This window comes from Leptopilina heterotoma, unplaced genomic scaffold (genome assembly GCF_015476425.1).
Source record: "Leptopilina heterotoma isolate Lh14 unplaced genomic scaffold, ASM1547642v1 Lhet_493, whole genome shotgun sequence".
Taxonomy (NCBI): Eukaryota; Metazoa; Arthropoda; class Insecta; order Hymenoptera; family Figitidae; genus Leptopilina; species Leptopilina heterotoma.
In genome coordinates this window covers 84,129-98,805 of record NW_025111107.1, presented here as the reverse complement: position 1 = coordinate 98,805, position 14,677 = coordinate 84,129, and the positions used below count along the sequence as shown (strand labels likewise).

Here is a 14,677-nt window from a genome sequence, read left to right as displayed (position 1 = left end):
TAGATGCGTAAGTTGGGCCAATCACAATTTTCAAAGTTTGGCCAACTTCAACAGCCAAAGGTAAAAAATTATTAAAAAACTACATTATTTAAACAATTAACACGTTATTATTAGCGGGAACATCAGATATAACCTTTACCTATTATTATTAAACACAATCTCATACATACATTTTCGAAAATATCTATCGCTCGCTGGGATCGAACCCCTAACCTAACGCACCGAAGACTTATACACTGACCACTACGCTACGCTCACATGGGAGTGCATAACGCAAAATGTATATTTAAGCTGCAACAGTCGGGCCAACCGTGGCCCAGAGTTCGGCCGACCAAGAAAGTTTAAGTCATTTAAACTGCATTTGACAAAGTTTTGCCAACCGTCGGGCCAACCGTGGCCCAGAGTTCGGTCAACCAAGAATAATCAAGTCTTTTAAACTACGTTTGGATGAGTTGTGCCAACCTTTATCGCCAAAGTCGGGCCAACTGTGGGCACTAGTACTTGCCAAAGTTGGGCAAACTCTGGCAATCAAAACTTCGCTTGCCAAAGTTAGGCCAACCTTGGGCCAACCTTCAAACTCTGGCGGCCAACCCAAATTCGCATCTGGGTAATGGCCGGTTTAATGCCATTATAACATATTTTGTTTGTTTTTTAACTCCTTCGCAGTACTGATTTGGTGTTATGCCAGTACTGATTTTAATACTTTTTTAACTCCGACGTATTACTGATTCGGTTTTGGAGTCAGTATACTCCCAGTACTGATCGGCTTCCGAAAGTCAGTACCGACGGTCAGTACTGAGTCAGTACCACCGGCAGTACCATGCCGGTGTTTAACTCCGTCCGAAATTCGGACATTTCTACTTGGGACGGGATACATAGCATAAATTCGAAATTTTCATATTATTGATAGTTTTTCAGTAATCTAAAAAATCTAATTTAATCGAGTACCCGAATTTATCAAGTATTCGAAATATTCGTGATATCGCATGCAATCGAATTCTCGAAAATTTCAAGTATTCCATACATAGCTTTTGAAATGAAATTTAAAAAAAAAGAGAGTTGAAATATCATTTTGAAGCCCGAATAAACTGACAGTTGATATATCATTTTTCATAAAAGTAACACTTTTAATAAAAGTTTAATTGATAGTCATAACCTCAAATTATTCCTTGCTTATATCTCCATTCATGGTTTGGATTGTTTTCCGCACTTGGGGAATGTGAAGTTCAATATGAAAGAAATCTCGAATTGGTATTTTATTTATTCAATTCACATATTTGCTCCGTTGTCGTTTAGATACCCAATAATTTTTAATTGGTTCTAAATGTTTTTAAAGGTTGCAGCCAAGGCAAAAGTAGGATTATCATCTGAAGTGCAACGGATAATTAGATATGCGGTTGAAGAAAATGAGGAGTTCAAAAAAGAATTAGCTTTATTATTACAAAAAAACAAAAATGCATCCTTTACTAATACCACATACGATGTTAAGAAGGTTGCAATCAAGAAAAAGAAGAAAGGTAACGAAAATAAAAGTAATGGGTTCCAAAGCGAGGCAAGATGCGTCAGAGATAAAGAGAATAATATGTATGTTATTAGAACTGTTCCTGGTGATGGAAATTAGCTACGTAAACCTGACAGAACCATATTGTCGGATCACGATGGGACCTATTGCATAATTAAGGGCTCATTTAGGGCTAATTTAATGCCCCATTGCCGAATTTCCGGCCCTTTATATTTTAAAAAAAATCCATGGTTTTGTCACCCTTACTTCAAGCTGGCAGAACCACCTTCAAAAATGCTTAAAATGGCGTTTTGAGACTTTTTCTATGTACGAAAAATTTCGGCTCAATTTAGGCTTCAAGTTTCCACAATCAAAATTAATTAATATTATAATTTAACAAAAAATCTAAAAAGGGCAGAGAGACTTTGTCCTTTGTCCTTGTTTTTCATTAACTCTTTAAGTTCCGAATTATTTTAATTAATTTAATTTCTACCATTTTTGGTATCTAAAGGTTTTTCAGGGTCCATAATTAATTAATTATGAATCTAAAATCAAAATTCAAAATGGCGTATTCAATATGGCGGACAAAAAAAAATTTTAAATCAGGATTTGCTTGAAATTTTGTACCGGGAGGTTTTCAGGGTGCTCTAATTTAATCGAGTACTGGAATTCACTCAAGTGTTTGAATTTAACCCCTTCATTGTCACTGAGCTCTATAAAGTCATAAAAATGTCGTGCCCTGTATGTCCATGGGCTCTATAGGGCCATCGAAAAAAGTCATTTAAAAGTTAATGAATCTGGCTAAAAATGCTTACTCGGGGTTTTTCTAGGTCGCTGATTTCAAATCCGTTGTCGAAAATTCAAAATTCAAAATAGCGCCCAAAAAAATTTTTAGGTTAACGAATCTGTCTGAAAATGCCTACTCGGGGGTTTTCGAGGTCGCTGAATCCAAACTTGAATATCGTTTTGAAAGGTTACTATTTGACGTAAAGTCAATTAATGGTACCTACCTAGTGAATTTTAATGGTTTTTTACTTTTTAGTAAGAAAAGCAATGGTTTTATTCATTTTTTCATAAATTAAAAAAAAATTAAATAATGGTTAGGATTTGAAAACGAAAAAATAATTTTTTAAGTTTTGAGACGTATTTTAAACCCCAGTTACTCCTTCTAGGGTTAATATTTTCAAAATTTTAGTTAAAAATTTAATGATTTTTAAATAATTTAGGCCTAAGATATTACGACTTTTTCGACTATTTTCAAAAAATGCGACTTTTTTCGACTTTTCTTAAAAAATTGCGACTTTTTCGACTTCTTTTCCAAGTTTTGTCACAAAAACAGTATTTTTGGTATAAAATGCAATTTATTCCGATTTTTATAGTGTAAAAAGTATAACTATAGTCAAATCTTTCAAAAATTATTTTTGAATGATTTTTCTAATTAAATTTTTTAAATAAACAATTAACAAATTTTTAATAATTGAAATTAAATATATTGTCGGATCATGATGGGACCTATTGCATAATTAAGGGCTCATTTAGGGCTAATTTAATGCCCCATTGCCAAATTTCCGGCCCTTTATATTTTAAAAAAAATCCATGGTTTTGTCACCCTTACTTCAAGCTGGCAGAACCACCTTCAAAAATGCTTAAAATGGCGTTTTAACAATTTTTCAATGTACGACAAATTTCGGCTCAATTTCGGCTTCAAGTTTCCACAATAAAAATTAATTAATATTATAATTTAACAAAAAATGTGTATTGTTTATTTATAAGACTTGTCAATCCATGTACGAAGATTACTGACGTAATACCAAAGTAAAATTATTGAAATCTTGTATAAAACTTCACTAGAAAAACAAAGTTTAAATTTTAACCTGATTTTGGGGTAAATATTCGCTGCAACAAATTTTCACCCAAGTGAGGGCGCCACTTTCTATGTGAATTAGCATTGGTTAAAATTCCCCGCAACAAAATTTATACTATCTTTTTTCTGTGTTTAAACCACTAATAATTTTTACTGTAAATGTTGTTATATAATATATTTCATTAATAATATACAGAAGTCTATTTGTTTAAACAATTTATTATTGTTAGTTATTAACTTTACTCCGTGCATTTAAAGAGAAGTAGTTTTTTCGTAATTTTGCAATTTATCGACCCAATTATAATAACGAATAAACATATGTTTATTCGTTAAAAAATGACCCAAGGCTGGCGACACCCTGGGTAAAGGTTTGCAAAATCAAGTGCCAACTTTGGCGCAAGGCCGAGACAAGGAAGATCTATACTCTGGCGCCACCCTTGCTTATGAAAGATTCCTAGGCAATGGGAAAAGCTTGTTTTTACCGCGGCTGAAGAAATTTGAATTTTTTTTCATTTCTTTACATTTTCCAACCCTGGAACAAACCTGGGAGCAGATTTTATGGCTCTTAAGCTTGCAAAAACCGTGACTGAAGAATTTTGAATTTTTCTTTTAATTTTTTTACATTTTCCAACCCTGGCACAACCCTGTGAGCAAATTATGCCGCTCTTAAGGTCGTTAAACCCGTGGCTGACGAAATTTAAATTTTTTTTATAATTTTTTAATATTTCCAACCCTGGGAGCCTGGGTTGTCCCAGGGTTGGAAAATTTAAAAAAATTAAAATAAAAATTAAAACTTCTTCAGCCACGGTTTTGGCGATATTAAGCGCGGCAAAATCTGCTCTCCGGGTTGTCCTTAATGATTGGAATCTAAAAAAACTACTAATGTTCTAATGCTAATGATCTAATAACATGCTAACGTGTGATATATGATCAGGCTTCGCACTCCACTGAAAAAAAGTTCTGGTTAGGGTATATTTAACACGATATTCTAGTTAAAACAACCAGAATTCTGGTTAAATTAACTAGAATTCTGGTTAACCCAACCAGAAAAAATCTAGTTGGGGCATATTTAACACGAAATTCTAGTTAAAAACAGGTTTTCTGGTAATTCCAACCAGAACTTTTTTTTCAGTGTCCATTATGCGTTTAAAAAAAGTAGGAAAAAGTAGCCCCGATGACAAAAAAAAAGTAGCAAATAGTAGCCTCGATGACAAAAAAAAGTAGGAAACAGTAGCCTCGGTGACAAAAAAAGAATTAAATAATTTCATTAAAAACTTTTTAAAAAATCGAATTTTCAAAGTATTTTAATTTAATAAATGATAAATAATTAAATTTTACAAGGAGTCACATTCTAATGTATTCATGTTTCTAAGTGCCAAGATTAATAATTAAAATTTTTATTAGTTAATTTAAAAAAAGATACACACTTCAAATTTTTTAATAAAATTGAATTTTTGCAAAGTTTTTTTTGAAAATTTTGAAAAATAAGATTTTTTAATTCTGTTATTTCAAAATAATTGAATTTTTATAAACAAATAATTGAAAATTTTTTATGTAACTGAAATATCTTTATCCCAGTAAAAAAAACTAATTCAAACGGATTGAAATCAATTAAGATTTTTGGTAGAAAGCGGAATTCATTCAAGCTCTTTGTATATTCGATTGAATTCGATTGAATTGTCTTGAAGTTGTGCAAACGAATTCGCATTCGTAAGAAATGACCAAGGCATGCATTGAATTCGTGCTGACGAATTAAAAAAAATTAAAGGCCCCAAAACTTTTCCATTGAATTAGTAAGAATAGAAGGTTAGGAAGTTCAATACAGTTTGACGAATTCAGGAAAATTGCAACATAGCTCCAATTCGTATTTGTCACAAAGCGGGATTCACTGAAACTCTTTGTGAATTCTTTTTAATTTATTTCAATTAGTTTTTGTTTACTGGGATATTCTATTACAAATAATTTACTTCTTTTAAAGAATTTTATTTAAAGTTTTCGAAAATAATCAAGGGAAGTTAGTCACCGTATAATTATAATTTTATTTTTAAAAATTTATTCGCAATAGAGTAGAAGGGGGTAATGTAATGCACTTTTCTTTCGAAGACTCCTGTGGTCGCAATTTTCAACCAATTTTGATTAATAAGGACTCGTTGGAAAGACAATGTTTCTAGCTACATTTATGGTGTACATTATTTTTTTGTAGATGTAGATGGAGCTTTTCTATATCCAAAAAACTGAAGGCACTGTTTTTCGACATTCTAAAATTTGTGGGGCAATGTAGTGCACTACTTTATTAGTGGAATAAAAAGCAGAGAATATATCATAAACGATTTTATTTTATTAGATATAATATTAGGAACATAAGAAACTTAAAAAACTATAAACTAGTAGTGATGCCCACGAGACGAGACTTTGCATGATATCATCTCGTCTCGTGGACAGCACCATAAAGTAGAGATTTCTTTGGCCCTGTGTTAAATAAAACTGAAAGAAAACTGCAAAAATTTACAAAAAGAAAACATTTTTAAATAATACATATTTACGGTACTCTGTATAATTGCACTACATTGCCCCCAACCCAGTGCACTACAATGCCCCCAAGCACTTTCTTCACGTTGACTTCAATATCTCAATAAAAACAAAATTAAGCGTCAAAACAACACTAAATTTGTGTTCAGAAGTAAATTTTACATGGAAAATCACTTTCCTGATACTTTTTTAACGAGCCTTACATTTTTTTCAAGTCACTAAAAAAACGGAAATATGGTTTCGAAATCTAGTGTTTTTGAAGTGACGCCACAACTTCTTTTAGAAGAAGCACAATAAAGCCAAAATGATATACATTACTATAATTTGATACCTTAACCCTATCATACCAACGGCAAGTAATTCAATTCATTCGTTTAGTCAGTAAAGCCAGTGCACTACATTACCCCCTGTACTACATTACCCCCCTCTACTCTACATTCAATTATTTTCATAAATAGCAAAATTTTTCAGATTTACTAAATTCTTTTGAATATTATTTTTGAAAAATATTCTTCACAAGAATTCAATTATTTTCATAAATTTCCATAAAATTCGAAAAAAACAATCTAATGATTTTCAAAAGTAATAAAATTCTCCGCAGAAATTCAATTATGTTTAAAAATTATTTGAAATTCTCCTCGAAATTTCAATTATATTATCTTTATAAATAATTAAATTGTTCTCTACAATTTAATTATTTTCAAAAATTTTAATGAAATTGAATTAATCAAATTTTTAACTATAATTATGAAGAGACAAGATTTTTTGTTTGAAAAATTGAAAAAATTCTTTGTTTAATTCAAATATTTTATAAATTTTTAATTAAAATTACTAAAAAAAAACATTATTTGCAAAAAATTTAAAGAAACTCGTCAAAACAATTTAACTATTCATAAAAAATCTAATACAAACTTTGGAAACCATTTGTAGATTTATTTATGTTTGAAATCAAATAAATTTAAATTTGATAAGAAAAAAAAACCGGGAAAAATTAAGTCAAAGCCGGGAAAAACAGGGAATTTAAATTAAAGGTTATCATTTGCGAGAAAATCTAAACACAATTTATAATTAGTCACTATTGATAGAGTAAATGTCGGTAAAATTATTTTCCTAATATCTTATTGACTGTCGTTTTTCATTAATGATTTTAGATTTTAACACTGTTTTTAAATGGAAATGTGAAAACTAAAAATCTAAATTTGACTATTTGTTGAGAAAAGTAGCTTTTAGGCTTCGTCCATAAATTACGTCACACGTTTTTAGCCAATTTTTGACCCCCTCCCCCCCTTTGTCACACTAAGTAACATCTGAAGGAACCCCCTCCCTCTAAATTACGTCACAATTCGTAAACCCCCCTTTAATAAATTTTTCCAAAATGAATCACTGTCAATATCTAATTTTACCGAGGGGGTATTTACTTGTGTATTAGCGTGTATGCTCCTCACGTAATAGTGATGTAATAGTCACGTAATAGAGTGTAATAGAGCATTATTACGTCAGTGTAATACCACATAATATAGAGGTAATATTCTGTAATAATCAATAATGCCCTGTAATAGTTCTGTAATACCCTGTAATACTGGATAATACGCGTAATAGCAGAAAAATTTAGTGTATTAGAGTGTACACCATTTTAATCAGTAATTACCCCCTCGAATTTTTTTTTATAAATAAAGTTACTTATATAATTAGTACATTTTTTAATATTTTAAAAACAAGAAATATATTTGATATTTTTATTTATTACAATTTTCTCATTATAATAAATAGAGTATAAAGTGTGACATAACAAAATAAATGGTCCCCACCCCCCCTTTGTCACAATTAGTCACATTTTCATAGACCCCCTCCCCCCCTAAAAAGTGTGACGTAATTTATGGACGAAGCCTTAGTAGCATTAGGCTCAAAAAAGTAGCCAAAAAGTAGCCTCGTATAAAAAAAGTAGCAAATAGTAGCTTTTAGTAGAAGAGTGCGAAGCCTTTAATATGCAATAAAATTTTATTTTCAGAGTGTCATTGACACTTACTTTTATAAAATCAAAGGTGAGAATAAAGTTGGGATATGTTAGAAATAATTAATTGACATAATATGAATTTAAATAATTTTTTAATTATTTAACTATTTTTACTGCTCAGTTTTAAAATAGATTATTAATTCCGGTTGCACTTTAGTAGAAGAAAGTATTCGTGCAACTTTGTCACTTAGATCATTATACTCAAACCACTGCTTTTGACGATAACACATTGCAGTGTAGTGCCCAACTTCCTCCACAGCTTGAAGATCTCCCAAAAACCTTATAATTCCAATGAGTTTATATGTATCATTGGAATTTAGAGGATCTTGAAACTCAGTTGGCACTTGATTCAATTGTATCCAGCTCTTGTTAATCAAATCTATTTCCAATATAGCAAATGGACCTAGAATATATAATTTCATTTTAATTTTCATACATGACATAAGTCCAGGATGAGCTTTAAAGCTTCAATAAATATGTTCCTAAAGTTTCGAATGTTCAAATGAACCAAAATATTTTTTTTATTTCTTTCAATTTTTATTTTTTGTAACAAAATTATTTTATTTATTAAAAAGCGATTTATATATAAATTAAGATTTAGGGGAGACTGGGGCGAAAAGTTAAATTTTGCATAAATGATTTTTTTAGACAATATAATCCGCTTAGATGCAAATATTTATACATCAATATTGTAGGGCAACTTATCCCCTACAACTTTCAATAAAAAAGTTTCTGATATTTTCGCATACAATACATGTTTTGTCCTTTTTTGGAAATTTTGTTTTTTTTTTAACTTTTCGCCCCATGCTGGTGCAAAAAGTTAAATTCTATTTTTAGCCTACTCTCTAAATCTGAATTAGTAGTTTTCTACTAATGAAATAGTGCGGATTCGTTTACCAATTGAATTAGTAACTGTTTTTACTAATTTCTAGTAGTTTTTTACTAATTATTAGTAGAAAATTTACTAATTTGAAATAGTAAAAAATTAGTGCTACTAATTGAATTAGTAATTTTCTACTAGCAATTAGTAAAAAACTACTAAAAATTAGTAAAAAAAGTTACTAATTCAAATTGGTAAACGAATCCGCACTAATTCAGATTTAGAGAGTACTAAAACTATTTTCTGATAGGTGTTAAGTAGTAGATAAGTTAAAGTATACGTAAACAAGAAATTTAGTTAATAAAAGATCTTTGTTTACTTAACAAAAGCTCTAGAATAGTTATAAAGTTAATAAATTGAAATTTCAAAAAAAAAAAAAATTTTTTTTGGTTTATTTCACGTGAGCGGTCTTGTTTTTTGATAGAGTACTTGCCTAAAGTGAAATAAATCATTTTTAAACAAATAAACCCAAAAAAACGAAAAATAAAAAAAAATTTTAATAACATGTAAAAATACATTTAACTTTTCGCCCCTTTTCGCAAAAAATATACTTAAAAGTTGATATTTTCTTTTACGAAAAAATTTTCAAAAGTAGGGTGAAAAAAAAATTTAAATATGGACACCACAAAAATTAGCAGAATGTCACATAACTCCGGACATTTATTTAAGGTGATAACACCCTTCTATAATTAAAATTACAATGCTGTAACTATTTCCGTTCGAAAGATAATGAATTTTAACTGTTTTCACAATTTAACTTTTCGCCCCAGTCTCCCCTATGTTAAGTTATTTTTCTTTTCGGTTAAGTAATTTTTAAAATCATTTAAATACAAAAAATATCCGTTCATTTGAGTTTTCAAAAATTCAGGAGAAAAAAAAAGAAATTTTTTAATTTTAAATGAATTGAAGTAAGTATGTAATAAATATTTTATTCTTGAATATTGTTATGAACCCGTGTGGAAAATGAAAAAAAATTATTCATTTATTTAATTACAATTTTAATTGTTATTTTCTTTTAGTTTCTAAGAAAACTTTTCAAACTAATCAATTTCTATAAAGTTGTAGAATTAACAGAACAGTGCAGAAATTATTTTTCAAGAAATGCGAATTTTCATAATTGAAATGTTTTGCCGGAAAATGAAAAAAAAATTATTTATTTATTTAATTTCAATTTTAATTGTTATTTTATTTTAGTTTCTGAGAAAACATTTCAAGATAATTGATTTCAATAAATTTGTAGAACTGTATTATATTAATGTGAATTGGAAATATTTACCGCTTGTAGTAAATTTTCGATTTACGATTCCATTGCATTCTGTCTTTCTGCAAGCAATTTCTGGAAAAGATGGAAAAAGTATCTCCTGGAAGTTTGTGCTTCCTAAAGCATTGCACTCGCAGAGTAAAACTCTCCATTGCCTGGTGACAGTGGAACAATGGCTCGTGCATGTTGACGAAACTTCAAAGGCAGGTAAATTTTGCAATAAATAACTGGCAATGACTTTGACGCTCATTTCACATATTACGGTGAAGTTGGTGGGTGTCGTTTGCTTGATGTATTCTGCATTTAAATTTTCTACCAACGATTTTAAAATGTCTCCTCTTTTGCGATACGCAGAACTATTAAGGCCTTGTTTTAAAATGGCTAATACTATTCTAAACAAGGGAATTGTAGTTTGCAATCTCGTCAAAATATCTTTTGCCGGCGGATTATCAGCAGCTGCTACCAAAAATATTTGCAGAAGTGAGTCAAATGGACAAGTATTCGTAAAAGAATAGCTTTTTCCTTTGAAGTTAATCGCCTATAATTTTTTTAAATATGCATTAATAATATTACACATGTATTTTGCCGTGTAATAAAAAAAATTCTCTTAAACTTTTGAACATATTCAAATAAACGAGATTTATTTCTGTTTAAATATAATATACTTAAACATAAAAATAGGGTATCCAAAAAACATTATTAATTAATTAAATTAATTATTATTATTTTATTTTTTTTAATTCAATTTGATTTATTATTATTATTATTATTAATATCAAGGTTGCCACAAAAAACAATTTTGATTTTCCCTGATATACAGATAAACTTCTGACTTTTCCCTGGACCTAAAAAATATTCTGATTCATTCTAAAAATTTAGTATATCTACTCAAAAAAACTATTATCTATTATATCTACTTACGAATTTCTTTAATTGTAAAATTATTCGACAACGAATTCGAATTTTTATGTAAATATTTAAGATTCCCTACCAATTATTTTAATTTTTGAATTCTAATTTCAAAATTTCCTAAAAACAAATTTAATAAAAATGAAATTCTTAAAACTATTTTCCTAATTTCCTAAAAATTGTAATGAAAAAATTAAAGTAGAACAATAATGGACCCTGGTTTTGTGATATATAAAACCATCATTTAATCGAAATATTCTTTTTTTAAGAAGAAATGCGCGTTTTTGTCCAGACAAGCTAAAATTTTCAGTTACGTATTTGTATTATTACATAAAAAATTTGAAGACTATTTGCCATCAGCGAAATGCAGTTAAGATATTGACAAAACTATTTTTAAATACGAATATTTTATTCTTAAGTAGAAAAGCTCCTTTTTGAACAAACAAACTAATTTCTTCAATTATTTATTTATTTCGTTGGTTAAAAAATATACAAAATATTTTTCTCCCGCAAAAAGTATTTCAACTTAGACAAAATAATTTTTAATAGCAAATATTTATTCTTATGTAGAAAAACTCCTTTTTGGTCAGACAAGGTAATTGTTTCAGTTACGAATTTGTTTTTAACAAAATTTAGAAACTACTTTTTCTCCGTCAAAAAATTTGTTTTTACGTAGAAAAAATAATTTTTAATGGGAAGTATTAAAGTTTTAAGTAGAAAAGATCTTTGTTAGTCAGACAAGCTAATTTTTCAGATGCTAATTAATTCCTTTAATAACAAAAATTAAAAAGAATTTTTTTCTGGAAAAAATAATTATCGCTTTTAGAAAACATTCTTAGTTTTATACAAATATTTTACTTTTAAGTAGAAAAGGTAGTTTTCGGTCAGACAAGCTAATTTTTTCTGCTTAATGTATTTACGTCAATGGTAAAGAACATTAATTACTTTTCTCTTGCAAAAAGTAATTTTAACTTATAGACAAATTTTATTTGAATATACAAATTTTTTATTTTAAGTAGAAAAGCACTTTTAAGTCTGACAATCTTGTTTTTTCTATTTATTTATTTTTTTTAATGAAAACTTTAAATAAAAATTCTTGACTGGGTTGGAAAAAAGGCTTTAAAAATAGTGAGTTAGGAAAAATGAATTGGGAAAATATTTTTAGAAAAAAGTAACTATTAGGAAAAATAGTTATAAGGAAAATACGTTAAGGAATCTAAAATTAAGATATTTGTCGGGGAACGAATATTTAATCGTAATTATATCATAAGAATTAAGATTTTCAAAAAAATTTTAATTCAAACCTTTATGAAATTCAACTACTTTTTTTTAATTAAAATCATCGAAAAATGCTATTATTTTCAAAAATGTTATTAATATTTCTCGAAAGAATTCAATTAGCAACTATTTTTAAAAATTCATATTATAATTTTTTAAATATGCAATTATTAGTATCATATTAAATTTTTAATAAAATTCTATATTAAATCAATTTTTGTTAAAAAATTCTACGAGAATTCAACTATTTAAATACAAAAATATGATTTCTTAAATAAATGAATGTTTCTCAAAATTAAATTCTTATAAAGAATTTTATAAAAAAAATAATTGCATTTTTTGACCAATTTTAATCAAATTTTCAAGAATAATTACATTTCTCGAGGAATTCGATTGAAATTGTATTTGAAAGAATTGAAATTCTATGATGAGTTTTATTATTCTTGAAAATAATTGAATCTCTTTAAAAAAATTTTATTATTTATGAAAATAATTGAATAATTGCGAAGAAATTTATCAAAAATTTGTAAATAGTTGAGTTCCTGTGAAATTATGTTTATTTATGAAAATAATTTAATGTTTGCTTATAGAATTTTATCAACATTTTTCTTTTTAAATAATTGAATTTTTGAAATCATTTGTAACTTCTCCAAAATTCAATTTTTTCTAGTACTTTAATAAAAATCCCTGACTTTTTCCTGAATTCCCTGACATGTGGCAACCCTGTTATTACATAAATATAATTATTAATAATTAATAAATTAATTAAATGAAAATATATTATCTTCAACAACTTAAATACATTAAATATTTGTTTTCAATTAACTTTATCAATACACAAAAATGATTTTTTTATAATATTAATATTGAGAATAATAAGAAATTGTGGTTTATTTGGACGTTTAAAGGTTTAGAGACAGTAAACAAATCAAGTGATATTTAGAACATCTAAGAATTCTCTAAATTTGAAGTAGTAAAAATATTTTGCTAATTTGAATTAGTGACTGGCTTTTGAATTAGTAAGTTTTAATAATAAATAGTAATTTTTATTAATTTTAGAAGAATTAACAAAGTGTTTATTAATTTGAATTATTGACTGACTTTTTGCTTTTGAATTAGTAAATTTCACTAATAATAATAACTAATAATTTATAACTAATTTATAACTAATAATATTTATTAGTAAAATTTACTAATTCAAAAACAGACATTCATGAATTGAAATTAGAAAAATTTAATTACTAATTAAATCTCAATTAATCACAACGTTTATAATCAACGATTGAAAGAAAAAACAATTTTTTCTTTGTCAGATATTTTAATATCATAGAAAATTAATGAGTTAAGAATATACCTTTTGAGAAATGTGATTGCCATTGAACATTGTTGGTATCTTCTTTAAATTTTCGAAGTTCAGAGAATCGAATGTTTCTTGATTTTTATCAAAATATCTACTTTCCTTTTTAGGATTTCGATTTATTTCTTTCAATACTTTGTGTTCTTTTTCTACTTCGATTAGAGGTAAACCTCTCCAGTTCTCAATCTCTCTGGAAGCTAGAATTGCAGGTGCACTGTCAATTTTATTGCAGGAAGGGCAAAGTTTTTCATAACATGGAGCGGAACACAAGGAACATTCACCTGATTTGAATTTCTTCTTATCGTGTTCTGCAATAGGAACATTTTAATTAATAAGGGTTTATAATTGAAAATTTGCTCTTTTTTAAACTCGCTAAAAGTTGAAATAAAAAAATTATTCTCAAAAATCCAAATAAAATTGTTAGAAATAATTCAACAAATTATATTAAATTTTTTTAACGATTCAATTATTTTCAATATCTATTTCAATAAAAAAAATTTCAAAAGTATTCCATTATTTTAAAAAATTTATTGCTTATAAAATTTTTTTCAATCGTTTAACTATTTTTACAAATAATAAAAATTTCATAGGAATTCAATTATTTAAAACAATTTTCATAAAATTTTTCGCAAAAAACCAACTAATTAAAAATATTTTTATAAAGTTATTCGCATGAATTAAATTATTAAAAAAAATTAATATAATTAATATAATTACTTGAATTTCAATTAATTTTAATTATTTAATTTAATTGTAATCATTTTTCATACTCTTTTTAATTTTGAATTCTTTTAAAAAATTCAATTATTTTTGAAAATTTTGTTAAAATTCTTCGAAAGAATTAAATTATTTAAACAAATTTTGATAAAGTTTTCTATAAAGATTCAATTTTAAGAAATATTCAATTATATAATAAATTATTTATTTTTGTATTTAAATAATTGAATTCTCTTAGAACTTTCTAATAAAAATTAATTTAAAATATAGTTTCAGTTGAAACTTTATGTAATAATTAATTATTACAAAAAAGTATTTAAATATTTATTTTAAAAAATCATTCTATTTTTGAATGTAATTTAACTTA

The 14,677-nt window shown here is 27.1% G+C and overlaps 1 protein-coding gene across 1 annotated transcript in view; it reads left to right on the top strand.

Moving 5' to 3' along the window:
- The first annotated feature begins 467 nt into the window (after window positions 1-467).
- Window positions 468-14,677, top strand: part of LOC122507640 (uncharacterized protein PFB0145c-like) — a 34,924-nt gene continuing 20,714 nt past the window's right edge. Inside the window, exon 1 of the mRNA XM_043620455.1 lies at window positions 468-1,616. Coding sequence (XP_043476390.1) covers window positions 1,325-1,616 — 292 coding nt within the window. The 5' untranslated portion in view covers window positions 468-1,324. The remainder of the gene's footprint in view (window positions 1,617-14,677) is intronic.